General features: G+C 55.5%; 1 protein-coding gene across 4 annotated transcripts; it reads left to right on the forward strand.

The window, feature by feature from the left end:
• The first annotated feature begins 1797 nt into the window (after positions 1-1797).
• PPARD (peroxisome proliferator activated receptor delta) lies at positions 1798-22701 on the forward strand. Of its 4 annotated transcripts, none has more exons than XM_086765614.1 (8): positions 1798-1828; positions 6274-6362; positions 16469-16703; positions 17404-17555; positions 18264-18402; positions 19005-19207; positions 19515-19968; positions 21096-22701. In XM_086765614.1, exons 3-8 carry the CDS (start codon positions 16568-16570, stop codon positions 21341-21343), a joined length of 1332 nt encoding a protein of 443 aa, XP_086621740.1. In that variant the 5' UTR covers positions 1798-1828; positions 6274-6362; positions 16469-16567; the 3' UTR covers positions 21344-22701. The 4 variants fall into 4 exon arrangements, with proteins under 4 accessions (XP_086621740.1, XP_086621743.1, XP_086621741.1 ...); XM_086765617.1 differs by having other exon boundaries at positions 19518-19968; XM_086765615.1 differs by lacking the exons at positions 1798-1828; positions 6274-6362 and adding an exon at positions 6446-6581.
• The last annotated feature ends 1295 nt before the right edge of the window (positions 22702-23996 follow it).

The following is a 23996-nucleotide window of genomic DNA, read 5'->3' on the forward strand; positions in this document are numbered from 1 at the left end:
GAGGCTGGGTGGAAATGCACTGACGGGAGATGGCATCCTCCCTTGTCAGCTTCATTAGCTCAATTTTGTACGTTAATTGCCGCAGGCAAGGACAGGCGTGGGGGGAACAGCCAGAACGAGTGTCAGCACCTGCCTTTGATCAGCCGCCAAGTCTGGATGTGCCCGGATCTGTTTCATCCTCCCGGAGCGGCTGACCGAGAGCTGGAGGTGGACTAAGTCAGCCCTGGATGTGCATGGTGTGCCCCAGTGCCTCTGACTAAGAAGAAACTCTGCAGCAGGATCACAAGGAGAGCGCACGGAGGCGCTGGGAAAACCCAGCTCTCTGCCGCTCCCACCATCCCACCCCTGCACCGGCGTGGGTGGGTGTGGGGTCTGCACGCCCGTGGGGGTCTCCTGTGGGAAACCTGGAGCTCTCTGTGGGGTAACATTGTGCGTGTGAGTGTTCGCAGAGTCAGACACAAACCTTGACGCTCTCTACGTGAATCTTTCGCAGCCCTAAAGCCACAGCTCTGCCCAAACTCCGCTGTCCTGGAGTTCCGTGTTTTTGGGAATGACAGGCCAAACCCTCACTGTGGCTATATCTGCATTAACTGGGGGCATCGTCTGAGCTCTGCGCCGCTCCTTGGGTAACGGCAGTGAGAACAGGACCTGTGCTTTTTAGCTGTAATGTCACTTAGCAGCTTAGCCACCGCTGTGGTTTACCGAGGGTGTGAAGTTTTAAAATTAGCTCCGTCCCAGACCTCAAGTAACAGCAGAAAGCTTCCAACGCCCTGATCCAGCCCTGTGGGGGTGGAAAGCAACCCGGGGCTCAGAGTGGGGAGGAGAGCCCCAGAGCTCCCACGGGCACCTCGAGCGGTGGGTCGTGATGGTCCCACAGCGTCCAGCGAAGCACCTGGCCTGGCAGAGCTGGAGTCAGCGGCTCTCTGGACCTCAGGTCGCAGCTTCATTGCCTGAGACAAATCCCTGTTCCAGCACAGCATGGGCTGGGCTGTGCTGGTTATTGCCGGGCCCCCTGCCCAGGGCTGCCGGGGGGCTGCCTGGCAGCATGTACCCAGCTCCATTTGTGGTCCTGCCGCAGCAGATGTCTCCGGATGAGCCACCACGGCCGTGACACGGAGCTCGGTGCCGCCTGCAGGACTTCCCTCTCCGAGACACGGCCCCAGTGACACCCACGAACCCGCCTGGCCCGGGAGGGTTTAGTGGGGGGGTCTCGGGGACGCCTGCCCTCATGTCTGCACGCAGGACAGATGTTTCCCCCTGCCCGTGCTGCACCGACACGGCTTCCCTCTCCCTCCACGCTGCTGGGGACCCACGGGGGAAGGCTTGGGCCCAGCGGCGGGTCCCTGCCAGCCATGGCGGGTCCCGCTCAGCCGCGGCGGGGCAGCCCGCAGGCTCAGGGACAGGGTGGCCGCACGCCGAGGTGGCAGCTGGGCCGCTCAGCCGTCCCTGTGCGCTGGTGCCCCAGCCCTGAGGGCGAAACCCCAGCACCTCCCCGCCCCCGCCGCCATTTTGTGCCTCCACCCCACGCTCCCTGCCCAGCACGCCCCGCCCGCAGCGCCTACATTTCCCATGAGCCCCCGCGCCCGCCCGGAGGTGGTGGGATGGGAGGGGAGGGAAGAGACGTGTGGTCCGCGCCCACCAGGGGGCGCCGCGGGGCGGGGCGGGGCGGGCTTGGGCCGTTGCCGTGGTGACGCGGTAACGACCTCCCGGCGGCGGCGATTGGCTGCGGGGCGTTGGGTGTGCGGTGGCGTCAGGGCGGGCGCGGTGACGTGCGGGGCACCGGCGGCCGGGGGGGAGCGGCGGAAGGGGAGCGGGGCCGCGGCGGGAGGTGAGCGGGGTGAGGCCTGGGGGGGGACGGGGGCGGGCAGGGGCACGGTGTGGGGTGGTCGGGGTGTGGGGGGGACAGGGGTTATGGGGCAGTGGGGACAGGGGTGTGGGGGGGACAGGGGTTATGGGGCAGTGGGGACAGGAATTTGGGGGGATAGGGGTTATGGGGCAGTGGGGACAGGGGTGTGGGGGGGACAGGGGTTATGGGGCAGTGGGGACAGGAATTTGGGGGGATAGGGGTTATGGGGCAGTGGGGACAGGAATTTGGGGGGATAGGGGTTATGGGGCAGTGGGGACAGGGGTGTGGGGGGGACAGGGGTTATGGGGCAGTGGGGACAGGAATTTGGGGGGATAGGGGTTATGGGGCAGTGGGGACAGGAATGTGAGGGGGACATGGGTTATGGGGCATTGGGGACAAGAATTTGGGGGACAGGGGTTATGGGGCAGTGGGGACAGAGGTATGTGGGGGACAGGGACGTGGGGCAGTGGGGATAGGGGTGTGTGGGGAACAGGGCCATGGGGTGTGGGGCAGCAAGGATGGGGTATGTGGGGGACCAGGGGGTGTGGGGCAGTGGGGACAGGGGTGTGTGAGGGACAGGGACAGGGGGTGTGGGACATTGCACGTCCAGAGGACGGAGGGTAGGCGGCAGGGTATGGGGCAGGCTGTGCTGTGGGGTGGGGGGATAGCGAGGAGCAGGGGAGCGGGGGATGAGGCTGGCGATGGGGGCTCTCTGTGGGTGTAGGTTGGAGGAGATGGGGGCGCACGGGGGCTTTCTGAGGGGGTGGGGTGGGACCAGGAGCTCCGGTGGCGTGGAGGCCTGCACACATGGGTCTGAGTGTCGAGGAGGCAGGGAGGGATTTCAGGGGGCAGAGATTTGGAGGGGGCCAGGAGGGCAGGGACACATTGGTGGCTTTAGGGTGGAGGCTCTTGATCCTGCTTGGGAAGATGGAGGATGGGACGTGGCCCAAATGGGGGAGGCCCTGGGGGAACGCTCTCCCTCTCTTCTCTCCCAGGAGTGGGGTGGCAGAGGGGGAGTTGGCCTGTGGTTTTTGGGTACCAGTGAGGGGCACTGCTGGGGGCTGGGGCTGGAAGGAGGAAAAGCAAGAGGGGCAGGATGGTCCATCAGCGGTGCATCGGGTGAGGGGCTCCTAGGGGAGAAAGGATCTGGAAGCCCTTTTCTTGTCCCTCATATCTCCACATTCTGCTCTCGATCACGCTCCTGCTTTCCCTGAGACCCCAGATAAAAGACCTTTACTTTTTGTGCCACGCTTTTCCCACCTACGAAGCCGGGGTACTGCCGCCTTTATTAAATTGTGGCCCTAAAGCACTTGGGAGCTCTGCACGAGGTCGCTTGTCCCGCGCTGCCAGCGCTCGTAGCTGAATGCGGGAAGGTGGTACCTGCGTGCTGGCTGGGCTGAGTGTAACTGCCTCATTAGCTTTAACAGCACTTTTAACAAATCCTAGGTGAAAGGTAAACGAGCATGCGGAAGGAGGTGGCAGGACCTTGAAGCAAGAGACCTAATTTTCTTTCACCTCCTGCTTCCCTCCTTTGTTTTGTCTTACCAACCTGTTGCCTTTTTTCCTTCCTCGCTGGCTGGCTCCAAGCTCTGTTATTACAACCAACAAGGATCCTGTTGTTACGTTGAACTCTTCCTCCCCAGATGAGTTTTGACCTCCCCTTTTTCGTGTGGTCAGAAGGCCTCCTGGCCTCGCTGTGCTTCCAGAAGTTTGTGTGCAGTGACTCCACCTCGAGTGATGTTTAACAGCCCGATTTCTTTATGATCAGAGAGCCTATTTACAGAAGCCAGTGAATTAAGGTTCAAAACCTCTTTATGAGGTAGGTGTGTTTTAGTGTCCCTGGGTGGAAAATCCAGGCACGGGGAGGAAAAGCGGCTGAAGATGCAGCTTGTCGGTGGAGCGGGAGAGAACACACGCCCTCTGTGACCATCCCGTCTATGCTTTTCCCAGAGCATCTGTCTGTCATCGACGGCATTGTGTCCGCGTGGCTTCAAACAGCGTCCTGGTGTAATTCAGCTTTGGCCTCCTTCCCCCTCGGCAGCTGCGCTGGGAGGCCTCTTGCCGGCGAGCGGCCGTCGTGCTTGCGGGAAGGAGTTGGTCTGTTGAGCCCCCACGTGTTGGGAAAGCCCCTGTGAAGGGGCCATGGGTGGCCAGAGGCAGGCGGGCTCTGGCTGCGCCGCAGGGGCTGGGTAATGCCCGTCGTGGCCGTGCAGAGGGATCTGAGCATGGAAAGAGGATGCGGCGTGGCCGCCCCACGAACTGGAGTCCCGAGGCTGGTAGCAACGTTGATCTCTTGAACTGGTGACCTGCTGGTTGATGCAGCCCGTGTCCCGTTTCTTGTTCCTCCTCCCGCCGTCTCTCTTTGTGCAAACTCCCATGCTGCCTTCAGCGGAGAATCCCTTTCCCCTCCTGCTGCAGGCGTGCTCCGGGCTGTGCTGACGCGGGAGGTTTCTCCGTGACTTGCCGTGCGTCAGGCAGGGACACAAGAGGAAGCTTTCAGGAGGGATGTGCTGGCAGGTTCCCTCCGTGCCCTGCCGAGCTGGTGCAAGCGTGGCCTTGTGCGTGATGGTGATGGGGCATGCCCTGGTGCTTAGCTGTGAGCAGGAGGAGGTGAGCTAGTAATTTAGTTTTAATTCTCATGTCTCGGGCAGCAGCAGCAGCAGCAAAGTGCTCTGACCTGCTCAGGGTGTGATTCATGCCCTCGTTGACAGTGTCAACGCTACGCTCTGTTACTGAATCAAGGATGGGATTTAGTGCTGGTGGAGATGGAGGAAGCTCGCTGCTGATGCGCCAGTGGGGTTGTGATGACTTTTCTTGTTGTTCCTCATCAGGAAGGTTAAAGGAAAAACTTTGTCTGGGGTGTTTTAGAAAAACTGCTTTCCGTTTTGGGAGGAGGGGGTGACAAACTTGCTGTAGCTATGATGTCCTGCTGTGAAAGTGAAGCTGCTGTGTGCGGTTTTGTGGCCCCCACGACAGCAGAGGGCTGGGCGCTGGATCTGCGCTCCTTCCTCGCCGGCTGACCTTTGGGCAGGGTGTCTCAGCTCGTCCCTCTGCCCTATAAACCAAGGGGGGCTGTGATTTTTTTTGTATGACTGACTTCAAGGAAGAGTGATCCTGATACGAATGATGCTCCAACACAAGGAACGGTGGTTATTTTTTTGGGTGTCACACCCTTGCCCTCCCTCCGGGCTGCTTGATGGCATAGGAAATGCCATCCACACTCGTGCTGGGAGCCTCTGGTTTTGGGACAGGGGATTTGCTTTCTTCTTTCATCCTCTTCTGAGCAGCTGCACCTCCCTGTGCCGTGTCAGAGCCGAGCCGTCCCGTGTTGGAGGCAGCAATAGGAACCGGGGCTTTTCCGTCGGGGCGGGAGGAGCAGCTAAGCCCGGGTAATGTCAGGGAGGGTACGTGGGTTCAAGTAGCATCATGTTCACAACATCTTTGTTTAATATGTTAGTCCAGTTAGTCTGCATAACTGCATCTAAAAATAGAACATATTTTCTCTACGTCCTCTAGTTCAAAGCCTCGTAAGCCATTTTTTTTTTCCAGCGTTGGTCTGTTACTGCACTCCTGAGCCTGCAATGAGTACGAGGCTGTTTGCAAAGTTATCAGGAAAACCAAGAAGAGGGAATGAACTCTGTCGAATCCTTAGGTTTCAAACACCCGAGAGGGAAATTCATTAAAGCTGCAGTAACTTTCTGGCGGCCTCTTAAAGGTGGATTAAGCAAGCTGAGTAAACAAACCACCCTATGGCCACCCTAGACCTTTTTCTAGCATCAACTTTGTGCGTTGTCATAAAAGCTCAGGGTCGCTGGCCTCTGGCTGAGGGTGACATAAGGCAAAGGTGACAGCCTGATGCTCCAAGCCTGGTGAGGGGTTGGGGCCAGCACACCTCTTAGGAGCACAAGAGGTCTTTTATACAAAATAATAGCAAGGAAGGGATCACAGTAAAAAAACTGATTGGTCACCCATACTTTTCCCACTGCCCATGATTACATGTAGTCGTGTTTTAAACATTTAGGGAGGTCCTCTTCATTAGCATACTCATTATCCATAGGGGAGCGTAGTTTTTAGCATTAAAATCATCCAAGGGGAGTTCAGGACACAGTTTTTGGTTAGGGGCCAGCGTGGGCTTAAATAACAAACCGTAAATCACCTCCACGCAATATTCACTCGACAAATCTGGGAATATCCTGCTGTCCGTGAGCAGGATGCAGGTCCTGGTTGGTAGGGGGAGTTTCCATCTCCAGGGATACCTGATCTTTGTAACCGTTATGTATTTCCTACCTACAAGAGTTTCAGCGTGCAGTAGAGGGAGTATGTGTTTACATTTCAGAGCTGTGGCTGGATCCAGCCCAGTTCTCCCAGCGGCATAAATATCTGGCCTTCAGCACAGCCGTGGAAATTCGCGTTGTGTTCTCTTGCAGATTGCTTCGGTTTTCAGCTCCGCGTGCGGACATGGTAACTGAACGGTGGCTTTCAGCGATGAGCAGATGGGGACAGCTGCTCCGGAGAGGTAAAACCCTTCCCTTTCACACGCGGGCGGTCTGCCACAGCGCTTATCCTACGTATGTTTTTAAAAACTTGGGAGAGGGAAGAGCCTAGGAAGTGCGGCTTGCTTTCAGAAAGTTTCACTTTAGTCCAATAGCTTAAACTTTCTTAAATTGCTTTTTAAATTTAAACTCTGTGCCTTATTTTTGTTCAGTTTCTGAATACGATCTTTACGGATTACACTGTGAGTATCATGATCTAATCCTGTTCTTCTAAGCCGACTGTTATTCTCAAAGTATAGTTATTTAATATTTGATTATTTCACTGGTTTTTATGACTAAAATTGACTTTTGTAGATTGAGGAGGGTTCTTGAGATAAGGGACCGTACTTGGGTAAGCAATCGCCTAACGATCCGGACACGCGCTCTGGCAGCAGTGCCAGTGCCGTCTGTCCCCTTACTCGGACAAAACCGAGCGGGTTACGGCCGAGCTGGGACAGGGGTTTTGAGGAGGTGGTCAACACCAGCTCGGGCAGACATTGTCCTGCCCGCAGACCTCTGAAGTGATGCCCAAAAGTCTTCACTGTGGTGGCCCAGATGCTGTGCACAGCTTCTAACCGTGCTGTGGCTGTTTGCGCGTAGGGCGTGGATTTATTTTTGCCGCAACGCACGTCTAAGGTGTTTAGCCGGACAGAGACGCGGTTTTCTGTGTCAAGTTTGTGCAACTGCCGTTCGAGACATGGACTTCCAAGGATTTCTGCAGCGTGTGGAGAGGGTTTTGTAACGAGCCACATGAGGCTTTGCTGATCAGAAGAGCATTGTTGTGCAGAATTGCTTGCTGATGTTCATGGTCTCCGTCTCTCTGGTGTGTTTCCTGTTGACAAATCTGTATTTTTGTACAGTAGTACAGCTTGTTGCCTTTCAGGGAATATTTCGTCTGTGGCTATTGAATTATGAACTGGAAATCTGCAAATGTTCTTGGAGAATGAGGAATTAGCACGACTCTCGGGCTCCTTCGTGTAGCGGGACCTGATGTGCAAATGATTTTTTAATTGAGTGAGATGGTGTTACAGTGCTTATGCCTGAGAGGTTATTTGCTGCCAGAACCCAGCCTGGCTTTGCCCTGACTATGAAATTCTAGAGATGTTTGTTTTTTTTGTGATTTCTATTGACTTCCTTGCTTTATAGTAGGGACAACTGCCCTCGCTGTTACCCGCAGATTGTCAGGCTGTGTAGCTGCTTCCTCGTCAGGCACTGCGGAGCAATCTCTGCTTTTCTAAAGTGTTGCTGTTCAGAGATACGCTGCTTATCGCTGCTGCAATAATTTTGGAGAGTCTGGGAAACTTTAGACAAGCAGAAGTGATTTCCATAGTGAGTACAAATAAGATTTTTCTGTAGAACTATTTTTTTTTCATTTTATTTTATACTCTGAAATGTGTTTGCGTTGGCAAAATGCCTCGGAAATGACTTTCCCAAAGCAGGGTTTAGAGTGGAACGATCAACGGCAATATGAAGCGTTTTTGTCAAGGAGATTGTGAAATGCATCTTCCCCAAAATAAATGTTTTGGGACGACGTTCACTGGAGGCTTGCTTGGTTGCGAGAAGGCTTCAGAGCAGAACTGACTCGAGTTGTGCCTCAGTTTCGGGATGACTTCTTGAAATGCTCTAATATTCACCGCTCTGGTCATAGCGTCTGGAAAATGTCTGTGTCCTCCAACACTTAGCCAAGAGCTTTGAACGTCTGAGGTCATTTGCGTCAGCTTTTTCAGACTGGCTTTGCGAAGGGCTCCGACGTACATATGTGTGTCAGGGTGCTTTCCTGGGGATCCCCGTGGACAGGTTCTCCTCGAAAGTGTGGGATTTGCGGAGGCTGTGGTTTGCAGGGGGATCCTGCCCGGGAAGGAGGTGGTGGGATGAAAGCACAAGCCAGAAACATGAGTGTTTCTCGTGGTGCTGAGTCAAGCCAGAGCACATCTCTGAGGCTTGTGGATAGCAACAGCCGTATAATGTCCATGCTAACCAGAATCGTTGGCCTCATCCTGCATTTTCTCGTTTGCCTTGGTTGAGGAACAGGAAAAAAACAGAACATGCATGTTCAACCCCGTAACAGAGATGTGGGATGGAGACAGGGAACAGCTCTGGTGGCTTAAAAGGGCAGAAGAGCTCTCCTACCTGAGCTGATAGGGAAGCGTTTCTGTGATGGTCTGTTAAGACAAACTTTACTATGAACCATACTGCTGCCTGAGCAACGTCTCCTTGGGAAAGGCTCTGTCAGGCCGAAGAGAGGAAGGGTGAGATGGCTTCAAAACAAGCAGTGTTTTGTGCCGTCACCTCGGTGGTGGGAACCTAAGCTTCAATCCCTATCCTGCCTGATTTTTTACAAACTTTTTTTTCATGTGACTCTTGATTTCAGTTTAATGTGAATCTGGAATATTTCTGAAAATGCCCAAATCTTCTTTTCACCTTCAAGTTGATTATATGGATCCTGCTGGAGCTGTTGGACCTTGAAAGCTGTTAACCCCACAAGGGCTGATGGTCAGAGACCCATGTCTCTGCAAAAAATCGGTGGTTTCTCGTGTCCGTGGGATAGGCATTACGTTGTGTGACTTAGGGACATGGGAATCTCTGGAAAAGCATTGTCGGTGAGCGTGAGTTTGGGGCTGGAGCCGGTGTAGCCCACTAAGCTCCCAGCAGCTGGCTGTGTTGGGAAGCAGTAGTCGTTGGCTCGCTGTGTACCTCTCTCTGTACCCCCAAGACGGTGCCAAAGATGCGAGGATGTTATGAAAGGTGCTAAGGCTTTGCTCGAGCGTTTTGTTTTCTAGGGGCTGAGGCGGAAATCCAAACGGTCGGAGCGTGCACTGAGATCCTCTAATTGGCAGAGGAGTCTTGGCAGGATCACGCTGACACGATCGCTGCTCGTATTGCTGCCGAAAACGCAGGGAAACCTCTGCTCCTCCAGTCGGCTCTTGCTGTGTGAATGTGGCCAAAAATAGTAAGGAAACATCGTTCCCCTCTCATTCCCTAGGAGGGTGTTGAACTATTTTGTGTAACAAAATTATTCTAATGCTCTCCGGAGTTTTCCGAATGGAGGCAGATGCAGTCAAGCGCAGACTCCCTCATTTTTCCTGCTCTGCGGTTGAAATGGAGAGGCAGTGAACATGGTGATTTGCTCGGTGCGTACGTTCCCAGGCCTTGCTGAATCATCTGAACTTGTGCCTGGGCATAATTGCTCACTGTCAGCTGCGTCCTGGGATCAGAGCAGCATGGCTGGTGCCCAGGATATTTTGCTAAGGTCTACAAAACCGGTAGCACTTTTCTTGGAGTCCAAGTGTAAGCGTAACAAAACACACAGGCTGGTGGATTTTATTTTTTTTTCCCCCGGTTAGCTCGTGGGATCTAAAATCTCAGTTGCTGCAAAGAGGTTTGCCACTATTTTTGTGGATGTTTTCCTGGATCTGGGAGAACTTAGTGACCTGCTGGGTGTTTGGCTGCAGGCGGCAGGCTGCACGCACGTGATCCAGAGCGACGCGTTGGCCTGCTGCTGCTTTTCTTCCCCTCATGGCTTTTCAGGGGAGCTGATTGCCCCATCCAAAACAGGGGTAACACTTGCTAGTGTCCCAGTGACATTGAGGCTTTGAGGAAAACTAAGATGTGTCCTGATGTGCACAGCACATGATGGCCTTACTCACTGCCACCGGTGCTCTCGTTTGCAATGACAACTTGTCCTACTTGATGCTTTCCTGGTTTTCTATTTAAATGCTGCTCTAAGGCTGTAACACCCTGTGCCCACCGTCTGCCTTTGGAAATGTTGTTGCTCTTCCCCCGAGCTCCTCCCTTGTCAGCCCTGTTCTATAATTACTGATGTTCCTGAAACTGGATCCTTCCACATGTCCTGCTCGGGTTCAGGAGGACGAGGGGTCTGTAAGCAAACCGAGCGCCCTGGAGTGAAGCGCGAGAGGACTTCAGGAGCTTTGGAAAGCATCAGCTTACAGTGGCTCAGCGGCTCTGAGCTGCCGACCTCCTCGCCTTCAGGATGGTAAAGGGAAGGGGAATATATCCCAGATGGCTTCTCTGGCACTTCCAGAGAAGTCGCAGGGATATGAAAGCTGGCACTTGTGGAGCAGAAGGCTGCTGGAGGAGCACAAATGGGAGATGCTGGGCTGGGCAGCGGGTCACCACAGCTCCACGGCCACCCCTGCTGTGCCCTGGGCTGCGGTGGAGATGGTCCTCTCTCCTAACCAGACTTAATGATCTTCTCAAATAGCAACACTTCTATGCGTTTTCCAGTTCTGAGAAACCCCAGTGGTGTCACCTTTCTCGTACCTGCTTGTTTCCTGGCTGTGGCCGTCCTTGCAGCAAGCCAGAGCCACGTGCCTCTCCTGCCCCGAGGTGCGCCGGGCTGTCCCGAGTTGACGCCAGACCACAAATATCGGTCAGCAACTGCCAAGAAGAGATGTACTAGTTTATTTCCTGAAAGTACTCTTGGAAACACTTCATATAGGAATGTACAACAGGAGGAGATGGTCACAAGCAGCGTGGTGTGCTGACCTGGGGCCGGGGAGGCCAGCCTTGCGAGCGTGACTGCAAACAGGTGTCAAAATCCGTAATACGGGAATAAACAATGACGCTTGGCACCGCTGTATTCCTCTGCGCCTCCAAAACATGCCATCTCTGTGAGCTAATGCAGCAAGGAAGGGATCAGGAAGGAAGCACTGTAAAGTCCTGGCTTTGGTTTTTGGGGGTTGTTGAGTTTGGTTTTTGTTTTTTTTCTGATGAAGGAAATGGAGGTGTGGGGGTTGACAGGATTTGCTGAAGGTCGTGAAACAGGACTTGAGATAAGAGCTAACTGCTCAGCGCTTCACTGCCTGCCCTGCTGTTACCCCTTCTGCAAAAGGCAGCTGGGAGCCCGGCAGAGGCTGAAGAGGGCAGGGAGTCCCTCCTGGAAAGGTGTGTAGGGATGATTGCTGTCGGGGCATGGACCCTCTCCCTGTATCTGCCGTCTCAAGATTTCCGAGAACATCTGATACATGCCTGGAGGCGCCGGAGCCAGGGACATCTGTAGCTCCTGGAGGATGAATTGAACGAGAAGAGCAGACTGGCAGACCCAGCTTTTGCACGTGGTTGTGAGTTCATTGCCCAAAGTCCAATTTGCTTCTATTTCTGCCATACCTCTCGCTCTCTGAAGAAACCCAGCACAGGCGAGAAAGCAGGAAGCAGATGTGTGATTCGTTTTGGCAAGCCTGGCAGCTCAAGGCAAGCGAGGGAATCTCCTGCCCCCTCTGTCACATGTTCCTGAGTAATTAACAGCAACGCGGTAATAGCAGCTCCGGCAGCACCGAGCTGGGCTCATACTGCGTAAAACGCAGACAGCCCGCACCGCAGCGTTGGAGAGATCACAAGACGGGGGCATGGTGCAATGTCTGAGCAGATGCTTCAAGGGGAAAATCTGGCTCTGGGTGTCGGCGTTGGCCAGGGCTGCATGGAAGGGCTCGCTCTTGCTAGCTCTAGTAGTTTATGTCTGCATGTAGCCTGCCTTTGAGTAAAGGAGGAAGCGCTTGGGTAGTAAGCGAGCTGAGATCTCATTAGCTAATGAGGGGGTGTGTTGATCTTTCAGGAACAAAAACAAACATGTTTGCAATGTTTGTCTCTCCTGTTTTGTGCACTTGGTTACCTTTCCTGTATTGCAGCATCTGCGTAGCTCTTACTTGGCTTTTATTAGCAGTAGCTGACGTGTCGGAGGAGGAACAGAAACTGGTGCTTGATCAGCAAACGTCGGAAGCAGTGACACAACCCAAGGGACCTTCTGCAAAAGATGGCCAACAAGCGGCAATCACATTTTTCTGTGGATTCAGTTCCAGTTTTGTTTGTAGATTCACAGCGCGCTGCTGTACAGAGGGCTGAGTTCTCATCTCACCTCTTCCAAAAGGATTCACTTCTGTTGACTGTGACTTTGGCTAACACTTTCATCCAGAGGAATAAAAACACAAGCCAAGAGAGCTTCCTCTTTCCTTTCACAATTCCTGGTGACCTCTTTTACAGTAACAAGGAACAACTGCTTTGAGTGGATCAACTCTGTGATCTTGGGAGGTCTGGACTTTTTTTTTTGGCACTTTGATTTGCCTGGAAACTCCCGTCTTCCAGGGAGGGATCTCATGTGGTGGCACTCCAAACAGCAATGGCGACTTTGTCAATCCCACCTGTATAAATGTATATTCTCCTGGAGGGAAATGGGGATGGGTGTCCTCTCTCCACCCTCGTGAGCTTGCCGAAATTACCTCCTGTTTGAGCTCACCACCAGTGAAACTACACCTGGTTTAAAGACGAGGTCCTTCTAATTATAAGCACTTCCTTGCTCTTATTTTGTGGCTGGCTGGCTGCCAGCGCCAGGATGTCTGTGTTGAAAGGCACATCCCCTTTTTGCGACGCTTCGCTCTGTGTGCGGGACTCGAATACTGGTGAGAAACTGGGATTATCTGTTGTATCGTCCCACCACCCCTCCTGTGCATGGACCATGGGAAACAGGCACTTCCTCGCCAGTTTGTCAGCTTCTGCTTCCCTGAATGTGGCTCCAAGGTTTACATGCTAATCGGCGGTGAGGAGCTGTTGGGACAAAAGGGCACAAGCTGCAGGTTGAGGAACTGGAGGCTTGGATCTTGGTTGGCTCTGGAGAAGTACTGCCTTCATGCAAGGGGTCCATGCTGAAGGTTTTTCTCCTTTTAACTTTTATTCCTGGTTTGTTTGTTTTTTTTTTCCCTCGTCTCGTTGTGCCCTGTCTCTCCCCTCATTCCCGCCATATGGTTTAGCTTGGCGTAGACGCCAGCCCTTGCTTCTAGGAAAGAGAAACCTGTTGCTCATGCTCTTCGCAGCGTGGGAGCGGGGCAGCCAGCAGGCATCTGCCCAAGCCCGGAGCCAGCAAACAAACCCACCCTCCGCCGGCTGCAGGCTCGCGGGAGGGCGGCTGCTGTCTCAGCCAGGGTTACAGAAGCTCCTTGGAACGGTGACTGAGGCAAGGGCAGAGCAAGTCACGAGATGCTTGGCTTGCCCTCTTGCTCCTTCCCATCCTCTGGGAAGAGGAAGGGAAACAGCTTTGCCGGATTCTCTGGAGAAGCTTAAGAAGGAATTCACGGTCCCTGTCCTTGTTTCTGTTCTCTCTTTCCATCGCTGCCCTGTGACAGCTGCTGAATGGAAAATGGGGGTGGCTACGCTGGGCAGGAATCTCTGCCCCTGTCCCTGCAGCTTGAAGCTTGTGTGCTGTGCTCCGGCGCGTGGCTTTTTAGCCAAGGCGAGGAGATCGAGTCATCCCTCCTCTAGCTCTGCCCACTCTGCTGGGTGTGGATGTAGAGGCACCGCAAGGTCCTGAGGTTGAGCTGAGCCCTTTGGCCATCCTCTGCCATCCACGCAGCTGTCCCCAGGGCCGTGCCACGAAGGTGCAGGGCTGTGACAACCCTGCCCGTGGCCGTGCTGGCAGGGCAGGTCCCTCCTCGCGCTCAGAGGGACAGAGATCGGACAAAGCTCCGGGCAGCTCCAGCTTCCCAGGATACCCCCCTCTGAACCGCGGGGCTCGCGGGGGAACGCAGGAGCGTGTGCAACCTCAGCAAATCTCCACAGTCTCTGCATGGGATCAGGTTTGGCTGCTGTGCAGCTGCCCCGGGCCAAGCCAGCTCGCTCCACGCCGGGGTACGCAGGCATGGCCGTGCCCTGCCTTTCACCCGGGTGGAAGCTGCCTTGGCCTTTCATCTGCCGAAGGCAGGGGGTGCAGCCTCCCGTGTGAAATCAATCCCTTTTCCCCGCTCCTCTTCCTCTCTCTCTGTTGTTTAGAAAACAGGGGAATGGCGAAGGGAAAGGCAGGTGTGCAAACAGCTCTTGCAGCTTCCCTCTGCCCAGGCCCCTCTACTCTTGGCCTGCAAGGAGATAGGAAAACAACACATTCCCAGCTTTCTGGTAAAAGCTTTTCTTTCTCTGGCTCTGCAACCACTCCTGAAGGGCGGGATCCGAATCCGTATCCTTCCCCTGATGCCTGCATGCACGTGGGGAGCCTTAGCTGGAGCATTGCTGTGCTGTTTGTGCGCGAGGGGAAAACCTCCTCAGGGCTGCAGACCCATCTGTAGCCAGACTGACTCTGAGCATGGTTTTGGGGTTGCTTTGGTGGGTTTGGGGGAGCAAGCTGCATGTCACAATGTCATCGCCACCCCAGGAGCACGCAGCCCTGAGTAGACCTGGCAGATGGCGGGATGCAGCTGGAGGAATGTGCCCACGTTATTCCGACAGCAACGTGCTGTGAGGCGTCTGGGGTGAAGCAGAGGGCTACATCTGCGCTGGGTTGAAAGCAAGTGGCCTCCGCTGGGTCCCAGAGACAAAGGAGAGCTAATAAGCAGCTCATTAAGCTGCTGTTGGATGTATTTTCCACTGTAGACTGGTTTCTCCTTCCACAAGCTTCCTCCACTAACTGCTGTTCCAGGCAAAAGCGTTTCCCTGATGTTTGTACATTCATTTATATATAGCCTTCAAAACGATCGGGCTCGTTACCCTCCGTCTCCGATGAATAGGTTTTCCTGCCTGTGCGCCGTGTCCCACCGCGCGGGATGTGTGAGAGGAGGCCAAGGATAACACAGCCCTTCAATGGTCCCTTAGTGCTCGCGCGGAGGCACGGGGAGGGAGCGCTCTGCCCGTGTCTGAGCACCCCGGAGCCCTGAAGGAGAGCAGGGCAGCCGCGCTCGCTGGTTGCCTCTACCATACCTCTCCGTGAAACAAAGCCATCTGTCCTGCCGGCTGAATTCCCGGCACGGAGGGGAAGAGCAAAGCCCCTCGCCCGCGGGAGACCCGGACTCTGGTGCAGCGGCGGCTCTGGGAGCTGACGTGGGTCCTGGCTTTGCGATGTGTTTCTGCGTTCAACCTCCTCCTTGCAGGTTTTGTCCTCTCCCTCGGCTGCTTGCTTCGTCTCGCAGGGAGCTCTGACCTTGCTGGGTGCTGATGGCTTTCCAGCGAATCCAAGGAGCTGAGCGCAGTTCAAGTCAAGCCCTGTGCTGTGGCGCGGGCTCGGGCACGGGTCGCAGACCGTCCTGGTGCTGGGGGTTGTCCTTGCACGAGTCCCCTGCGAGCAGCTTGCTCGCTTCACTCTACTGTGGGCTTGAAGATGCTGCATCAGTTTAATTTGTGCCTGCAAATTGAGCCTTTCCTGGTGGAACCTGGATTTCAGTGGCTTTTCTGATGGATCTCCACTTAAAAATAACTCCTTTAAGGAAGTGGATGCAACTCTACATCGACTGCGCTTGAGATATTAATTACTCAAGCAAGAGCCAGTTTAGGGACGAAGATTTGGAGGTAAACGAGCGCTGGGATGTTGCAGCGTGAGCCGGATGCTCGGCTGAGATCCGGCGTGGTTGGGAGGGAGGAGGGAATGGCTCTGCGATGGTCGCAGTACCGATGGTGCATTGCTTGCATGGCTTGAGTTTTTTGTGAGCTGTTTGGGCTGGACCAAGGCAAACAAGGAGCGGAAGCACGCAGGGAGGATGAGGCCATTCCTCCCACAGGAAACGCAGGATTAAGACACTGGCTGGATTGTGCAGCCGTCGCGATCACGCCGCCGGACCCCGTGGCTGAGCACAGCCCGGGAGCTGCGCAGAGCAACAGCAACACGTTCAACCCGGCGGCTCTTGGCAGAGGAGCCGGGGCCAGTCCCAAACGATGAGTGAAAATAAACACCAGCGCTGTAACGGGAAGGAGCGTGAGTGCGGGGGCTGACAGGAAGCCATCAGTCTTGCAAATGGCTCGCACGGGCCGGGGGCTTTTGGCCAGTGTCTGGTGCCGCGCTGAGCCCTGCTCCCCAGCGTCTCCCACCCGTGGGCACGGAGCCACTGTGCCCTGATCGGCCGCTGCCCTCGCCCCGAGCTCTGCCTTGGCTGGGCGGGGATGGAGGATGAAGCTGGCGCTACCTTAATCTTTCCAGTGGGCTTGGCTCGGCCAAACCCTGGCCTTGGCTACCACTGTGACGTCCCAGGGCAGTAGTTGTGTTGGGGGGGGGACGTTTCTGGGGCAGTGTTTCTGCTGCGGTGGTTACACACCGCGCTGCTGCTGAGATGCTCTGCGTGGGCGTTCCGAGCAGCCACGGCGCGTTTCTCCCTCTGTCCCGCAGGCTAGCAGGAACAGCCTGGTAGGGTCCATCTCGGCTAGACGCGGATGATGCCAGAGCTATGCCAGGGATTGCAGTCTTGGCACTGAGGGGTGATCAATTATGGAACAACTACAGGAGAAAGTACCTGAGGTCAAGGAAGAGGAGGAGGAAGAGGAAGAGGCAGTGACGGTGGCAAGTGGAACCTCGGACCCAAGTGGAGAAGCGGACAGCTCGCTGCCTTCGAGCAGCTGCACAGGTGAGCGGAGCTGCGGGAACTCTTGTGTCCCTGGAGCATCCAGGCACCCACGTCCTCCGGGCAGCGTGCTGGGCTGCAAAGGGCAGAGGACCTGCCTGTGAATGGAATTTGGCTTGTTTTAATCTCTTCTCTTTGTGAAATAATGCATCAAGAGCCAAGTTATGGAGAGGCTTATTTCTTCCTCTGTGCGGTCACTGTGCAGCCGTTGGCAGCGGGTTGGGAAACGGAAATTAAAAGGACAGACAGGTGATGTTGTGCCCCAGATGGGGAGGACTCCCAGGGTGCCTGAGAACGCTTCCCTGGCCACTTGGTGAAGTCCTCAGTGCAGACTGGCTGTAGGAGCTGGGGAGAAGGTTTGTTGCTGCTGGATGTTCCAGCCGGGCAGCCCTGTGCCAGCTGCCTGCCAACTGGGGATTATAAAATTTGCCACTTGGGTTTCATTGCCCAGATGTGAATGCCAGAGGAAAGAAATCAGCGTTGATGTGGAGTCTCTCAGCTGCTGGGCGCGCTGGGGGCTCTGTGCGTGGCATCTGCCTGCAGCCAGGGCCTGATCTCAGAGGCTGACTGCCCAGACGTGATGCCAGTGGCGGGCTGGGACGCTGCTGGAAATCCCTCGTCAGCCCCGTGGCTGGAGGAGTTAGGCGCGACACCGGGCTTGCGGCTGCGATGCGAAAGCTCGTACCCCTTGATGTGTTTGCAGACGTTTTGCAGAGCTCCTCTCCTTCCCTGTCAGACCAACTGCAGATGGGCTGCGAGGAGGCGGCCTTGGGAGCGCTGAACGTGGAGTGCAGGGTCTGCGGAGACAAAGCCTCGGGGTTTCACTACGGCGTGCACGCCTGCGAGGGCTGCAAGGTACGTACGCCCTGGGGAGGGCTGGGTCCAGAGATCAGACCCCCAGGAGCACGCCATCTCTTCAGACAAGCAGGTTTGCAGCAAAGCAGGGATGCAGGATTGAGTTGCAGCCTGTCCAGAGAGTGGAGAGTAGAGGCAGGCACACAAATGCTGTCCTGGGGGAGGCAGCTGAGATGCGTATGGCCCAAATCTTGCCCCGTCATGCTTTACTTTGTAAGGCAAATCCATCTATCCCCGCAAGGACGCTGGCTTTGCTTTTAAAGATGCTTTCTGTGCTGCAGATCAGCAGCGAGCTATGTGTTTATCCCCCTGGGATCGCTTAGATGTGCCTCTGAAATTCTTTCCCCCGCAGCGGATGCCAGCGGGGCTGCGTTAACGGCCTAGGTCCTGCCAGACATTCCCGCAGGCTGGGGCCGGCCCGCAGCTCGTTCCTCCATCCCTCTCTGCTGGCTGCCTGCAGTATCACACGCGCGGTGTCCGGCACTGGGCTGCGCTCCACGGTTCCTCCTCTGCGTCCCTCTTCTCCCCCTGCTCGACCTCTCCTTGAGACAGAGCCTCTGGAGACCCAGGGCTCCTCCTCCCCACCCAGCTGAACCTCCATGAGGCTCCTGGGGATAATAAACCAGCCTGGTCCCAAACCACAGGGGCTAACAGTGCTGTTCCCTTGTCCCCCTGCTCCCCATCCCGCTCTATGCCGCCTGCCTGCAGGGTTTCTTCCGCCGGACGATCCGCATGAAGCTGGAGTACGAGAAGTGCGAGCGGAGCTGCAAGATTCAGAAGAAGAACCGGAACAAGTGCCAGTACTGCCGCTTCCAGAAATGCCTCTCGCTGGGCATGTCGCATAACGGTGAGTGTCGCCGCTGTCCGCAGGGCTGGCCAGCTGGGTGCCACGGGGCCATCTGCCCCTCCGTGACGCGTTTGCACAGGGAGGCTGTATGTCGCGTGCTTTGTCCCATGGCTCTCTTCTTGCTAGGAGATCATCTTTCAAACGCAATGCTTTGGGCCTTTGGCTCTTCATCTCCTCCTTCCATACGAGAAGGAGCCGTTCGTTCCCACCGTGCAGGCAGGCTTTTGGCACGTGGCTCTCCCTTACGGGCAGACCCAGCATGAGCTGGACACGCAGGTTGCTCTTCTGCGCTGGGATTTTTAATCTTCAGGTGTAACCATCTTGTTTCTGGCCAAACCAGGGTGTTTCTATGGGAAGGAGGATTTGTGGGAGAGCCCAGCGGAGCGGGGATGGGAGCTTAGTGTGAGGTTGTGTTGGCAAGGGTGGCAGTGGTGGCTGGTTCATTAAGGTGTCGGTGCTGGAGGAGCTGAAGCCCTGGAGAAGTATCATGCTGTGGAGCTCAGGTGTTCACCCGCAGACCTCTGTACGCGGTGGCAGAGCAGCCCGCTGCCTCCCTGGGCTCATCCCCGGTGTCCTGACCCGCCGGTTTTGCGTCCCCACAGCAATCCGCTTCGGCCGCATGCCGGAGGCAGAGAAGAGGAAGCTGGTGGCGGGGCTGACGGCGAGCGAGATCAGCTGCCAGAACCCGCAGGTGGCCGACCTGAAAGCTTTCTCCAAGCACATCTACAACGCCTACCTGAAAAACTTCAACATGACCAAAAAGAAGGCGAGAGGTATCTTGACCGGGAAGGCCAGCAGCACCCCAGTAAGTTCCCTCCCCGGGGCAGGCGGGGTTGGCCATGAAACAACACAGGAGGCTGTTCTCTGGGAGACGCTCCACGTGTCCCTCCTGCTGTGGCTGTTCCACATGCAGCCGGTCCCAGCTGCAGCCAGGTGGGCTCCAGACGTCCTGCCCCTCGCTGAGAAAATTCCCGTTGCTCTGCAGACCTGTGCTGTTGTGGGTGGAGGCAGGTTCCCCAGGCACTGACAGGCAGACAAACGCCAGCGTCCTCGGCAGAGCTGGTATCTCGAGTCCCCGCGGCAGGTTCCTAACTCCTCGCTTCTTTTTCAAGCAGCCTTTTGTGATCCACGACATGGACACCTTGTGGCAGGCAGAAAAGGGGCTGGTCTGGAAACAGCTGGTGAACGGCATTCCCCCCTACAAGGAGATCGGGGTGCACGTCTTCTACCGCTGCCAGTGCACCACGGTGGAGACCGTGCGGGAGCTCACGGAGTTCGCCAAGAGCATCCCCAGCTTCTTAGGCCTCTACTTGAACGACCAAGTGACTCTGCTGAAGTACGGGGTGCACGAGGCCATCTTCGCCATGCTGGCCTCTATCATGAACAAGGATGGGCTGTTGGTGGCCAACGGGAACGGCTTCGTGACCCGCGAGTTCCTCCGTAGCCTGCGCAAGCCCTTCAACGAGATCATGGAGCCCAAATTTGAGTTTGCTGTGAAGTTCAATGCGCTGGAGCTGGATGACAGTGACCTGTCTCTGTTTGTGGCTGCCATTATCCTGTGCGGAGGTGAGCGGGCGCTCTTGGCCGCGTGAGTGTCGGGAAGAGTCCTCCTGTACTTAGAGGTGGTTTGGGGTGGGCTGGCGGGGCTGAGCTGCAGCTGGCCATGAGATCAGCCAGAGGTGTCTTAGGGGGGCGAGAGAAGTGAAACCAAAGCTTCTGCATGGTGGTGACACCTAGCAAGCTTGGACCAAGAACAAGGAGCGTAGAAGTGGCATCTCCTTCTCATATGCTGCTGTGGGATTTGTTGTCCAAGGGCACACTTCTCCCCTTGTTACCAAAATCCGGAATAAAACTCCTTAACAGCAATGTGAAGTTCAGAAGCAGGCGCTTTTTTATTGCAGTGCTGGGCACACGGGGGATCGCTCCACCCAGCGTGCGCACCTGCGCAGTTAAATACACATCCGATGTACATCTTCACTAGATTTACGAGAAATATCATGCATAAACATCAACTTTCCGAGAAATCATTATAATAAGTCTCTTCCCATTCGCACATGCTCAGTCATTTGAGTCGAGGGTCTTCTGGTGGTCTTGGGGGTTGTCAGGATGCCCCCTCCTCAAATTCGTTGGTCAAACCCCTCCTTGAATTCTCCATATATGGTCCTGAGAACAAGGTCATCTTGCCCTTGAATCTTTTGGCTTGAAAGTGATGGCTCAGAGCCCAAACTGCATAGCTGGTGCCTCGCTCTACCACTCCCCAAACTACCCCAGACATGTTAGGCTAATTTCTAAGATAAGGATATTTCATATTTCTAAGATAAGGATGTTATATATTTCTAAGGTAAGGATATTTCATATGAATTGTAACCCTGTAGTTCTATGGTTAACAAGAATCACCCTATATTTATATTCTGGAATCGTACTGATTAAGTATTTTCCTATTATCAATCATTGGTATTATCATTGATTATAATTTTACTGATTAAAGTCCTCGATACCCAGATCGAGATGGAAAGGGTAGGGGGTTTCCTAGCAGCGAGCTGGTATCCATAACAAATTTGCAACACCCTTGTCTAGTTGACGAGGTTGGAGTCACGGTGGGTGGGTTACAGTCCCCGTCTCCCTTTTCCCAGGAGAATGTGCTTTGGAGGGCTACACCGTAACACTCCCGCTACCGTCCTTCCTCTCCACAGACCGTCCTGGCCTGATGAACGTGAAGCAGGTGGAGGAGATCCAAGACAACATCCTGCGAGCGCTGGAGTTTCACCTGCAGTCCAACCACCCGGATGCCCAGTACCTCTTCCCCAAGCTGCTGCAGAAGATGGCCGACCTGCGGCAGCTGGTGACGGAGCACGCCCAGCTGGTGCAGAAGATCAAGAAGACGGAGACGGAGACATCTCTGCACCCGCTTCTGCAGGAGATCTACAAGGACATGTACTAAGGACCTGTTATTTATGAGAATGAAGCCATGGATTCCCATCAAGACTCTTTGTACAGGAACGAAGAAAACCTTTCCCCATGTCTTCCATTTCTTCTACTGGGAACTCTTTTCTACGTGACCCTGACATACGGTACATAGGGCAAGATGCTGTAGGATTTTGCAGCCACCACCTGCTAGGCCAGGGCTTCCGTTAACACACACTAACGAATTTACAGAGGCAAATCGTAAGCTACTGTTTCCGTTACTGCGGCCCAGCTCTTCAGCTGCTCCCTCGGGCCTCTGGAGCGGCCGGGTGGTTTACACGGCCTGGACGGTGGGGTTCCTGTGGCAGCTTGGGGACAGTGGGGGATGCTCTGGTCATGGGGAGACCCGAGTGCGGCATGGGTATCAGTCGGGGCCAGCGACAGCACTTACAGCATGTCTTTATTTTCTTTTTTATATTGCACTCCGAGGATGTAGTCCTGAGCCGTGAAGTCTAGGACCTGAGGAATGAAAGGAATTTTCTCTCTTTCCCAAAGAAAAGCCGGACTATTTGAAGATGGGTAGGGCTGTCCTAGCAGAGACCCTCAGCTGCAGCCCCCCTCGCTCTGCGGCGTATTCCCGTCTCCCGGAGGGATCGTGTGATCTCTGCCTTCCCTGAGTGCTGTGTGGTGCCCCCGTTTCGGAGGGAGCCTGCCCCTCGGCACCTCAGTATGAGAGAGGGAGGGATGGGGAAGTGGGAGGGAAAGGGTTTGACTCATAAAAATTCACCTTCAGAGCAGAATCTGTGTGCTTCCCCAGGCTTTTCTGTGCAGATAGGAGTTACCAAAACGGTCTGTGAGGGGCCGGGGGCTCGTCCTGCAGCTCCCTTCCCAAGCCCCGGGGTTGCTGGGGGCTTTGCAGGACAGCGCGTGCAGCAGAGCTCTTGTGAGCACCGCAGCGAGCAAAGCCTTCAGCAGCACCAGCAAGGGGAAAGCAAAGCCACGGCCAGCCCACGGCGCTCACCGTGCTGACCTGGCTGTTAGCCTCCCTGCCTCAGTTTCCCCTCTGTGAAAGAGAGCTGGATTGTCACCTGCTCTCTGCTCAGAGAGGGTTAATCAGTGCATTGGTTGCAAAGAGCTTCGCAGCTGTAAAACACAGTATAAAAGCCAAGTATTTATAAAAAGACAGGGAGAGGGTGGGATGCTCGCAATGAGCAGGAGCTTCCCGGTGATTCCTTGTCCTCTGCCACCATCCGGAGCGCGGGGACAGCTCCAGGCTTCAGGGTCTGCCTGAACCCAGAGCCATTCTGGGACTTCACCTCGCAACCTCTCCCAGCTGTAGTGAAACGCCGCGGTGCTGCCCGTGCCTGGGACGGGACCCCTGCGCAGGGCTCTGTGTCTCCCCGCTCGGGATGACGGTGCCTGACCTAAGGAGCAGCACTTACCCGCCTGCAGCTCGTGGTCCCGTGTGTCCCGAGCAGCCTTATTGAAATACGGATCTTCCCAAGGAGGGGGTGTGGGAGCAAATTATTACTCGGTTTTATTTTCCTCCTCTTCAGGGCAGCAGATTTCCCCGGTGCAATAATTCCTTTAAAACCCGGAGGGGAAGAGCGCTGGCCTTCCCCTCTGCGTCACAGGGCTGGCCGGTCCCAAACCTGCCCCTGCTGCCGCCCTCTGGCTCCTTGCCGTGCCTCAGTTTCCCTGCCCTCCGCCCGCCCGGCCCCTTTCCCTCCCTACCTCGCAGGGGTGTTACGATTTACCATTTCTAAAGCACTTTGAAGCCCTCTCGGGGAAGCCACCGGAGACGTGGGTGCGCTGGCCAGAGCCCGGGGGGTTTGTCCTTCCCGAAGACCCCGGTGGCATCCCCCGGCACGCGGGACTCGCGTGCTCATCGCCTGGGGAACTTTTTGCTCTTCCTTCCTCGACAGTGTAACAACCCTCAAACTGAAATGTATATTTTTGCTAGAAGTACAAACCTCCAAGTGTTTTTAATAATATAAATAGTGTCCACAAACTGACTTGACTTTAAATAAATCTGAACTACGTATTTAAGAACCTTTTAGCGTCCAGCCTTTCTTTGGGGGGGTTTCTCTGGGCTCCTGGGGGTCTGCCCTTGGGAGGGTTTCCAGCAGAGGCGATGGGATTTGCTGGGATTCCCAGGGATTTGCTGTGATTTCCAGGGATTTGCCATGATTCCCGGCTCTTGTAGGTGCTGTGGTTTTCCTGCCTGCGTTTCCCATCAAACCTAAAAGCGGTGAGCGGGGGTCCCAGGCTCAGAGCCGACCCCTCCCAGCCCCGAATCTTTCCCGTGGCCCTTGCTGCGGGGTTGAAGCTGGGCTATGAGCTGAGCCTGGCTGTGGCCACCCCAAAATGGGCTCAGGGCCAGCCCGACCACGTGCTGGCACCGGGGTCTGCTCTTGGCCGGCTCTGAGCACCGCAGGGTTTGCGGGGAGCAGCTGCAGACCCCCCCCCCAGGTTTCCCTCTCCCCCCTCCAGTGCCCCCAGGGGAAGCCGTGCCACTGCCCCCAGCCTTTCCCATGCAGCTGGGGGGCACAGAGACCCCTAAGAATCGGGGCTGGGGGGAGCGGCAGGGCGAGGGTTAAGCCGCTCTGCCCGCCGGGCAGGTGACGGTTACCTGGGTGGGGTCCGGTTGCGCCCACCGGCCCATCCAAGGCCATAAATAGCCCTGGGAG

The sequence above is a fragment of the Chlamydotis macqueenii genome, chromosome 23, assembly GCF_036417535.1.
Source record: "Chlamydotis macqueenii isolate bChlMac1 chromosome 23, bChlMac1.mat, whole genome shotgun sequence".
NCBI lineage: Eukaryota > Metazoa > Chordata > Aves > Otidiformes > Otididae > Chlamydotis > Chlamydotis macqueenii.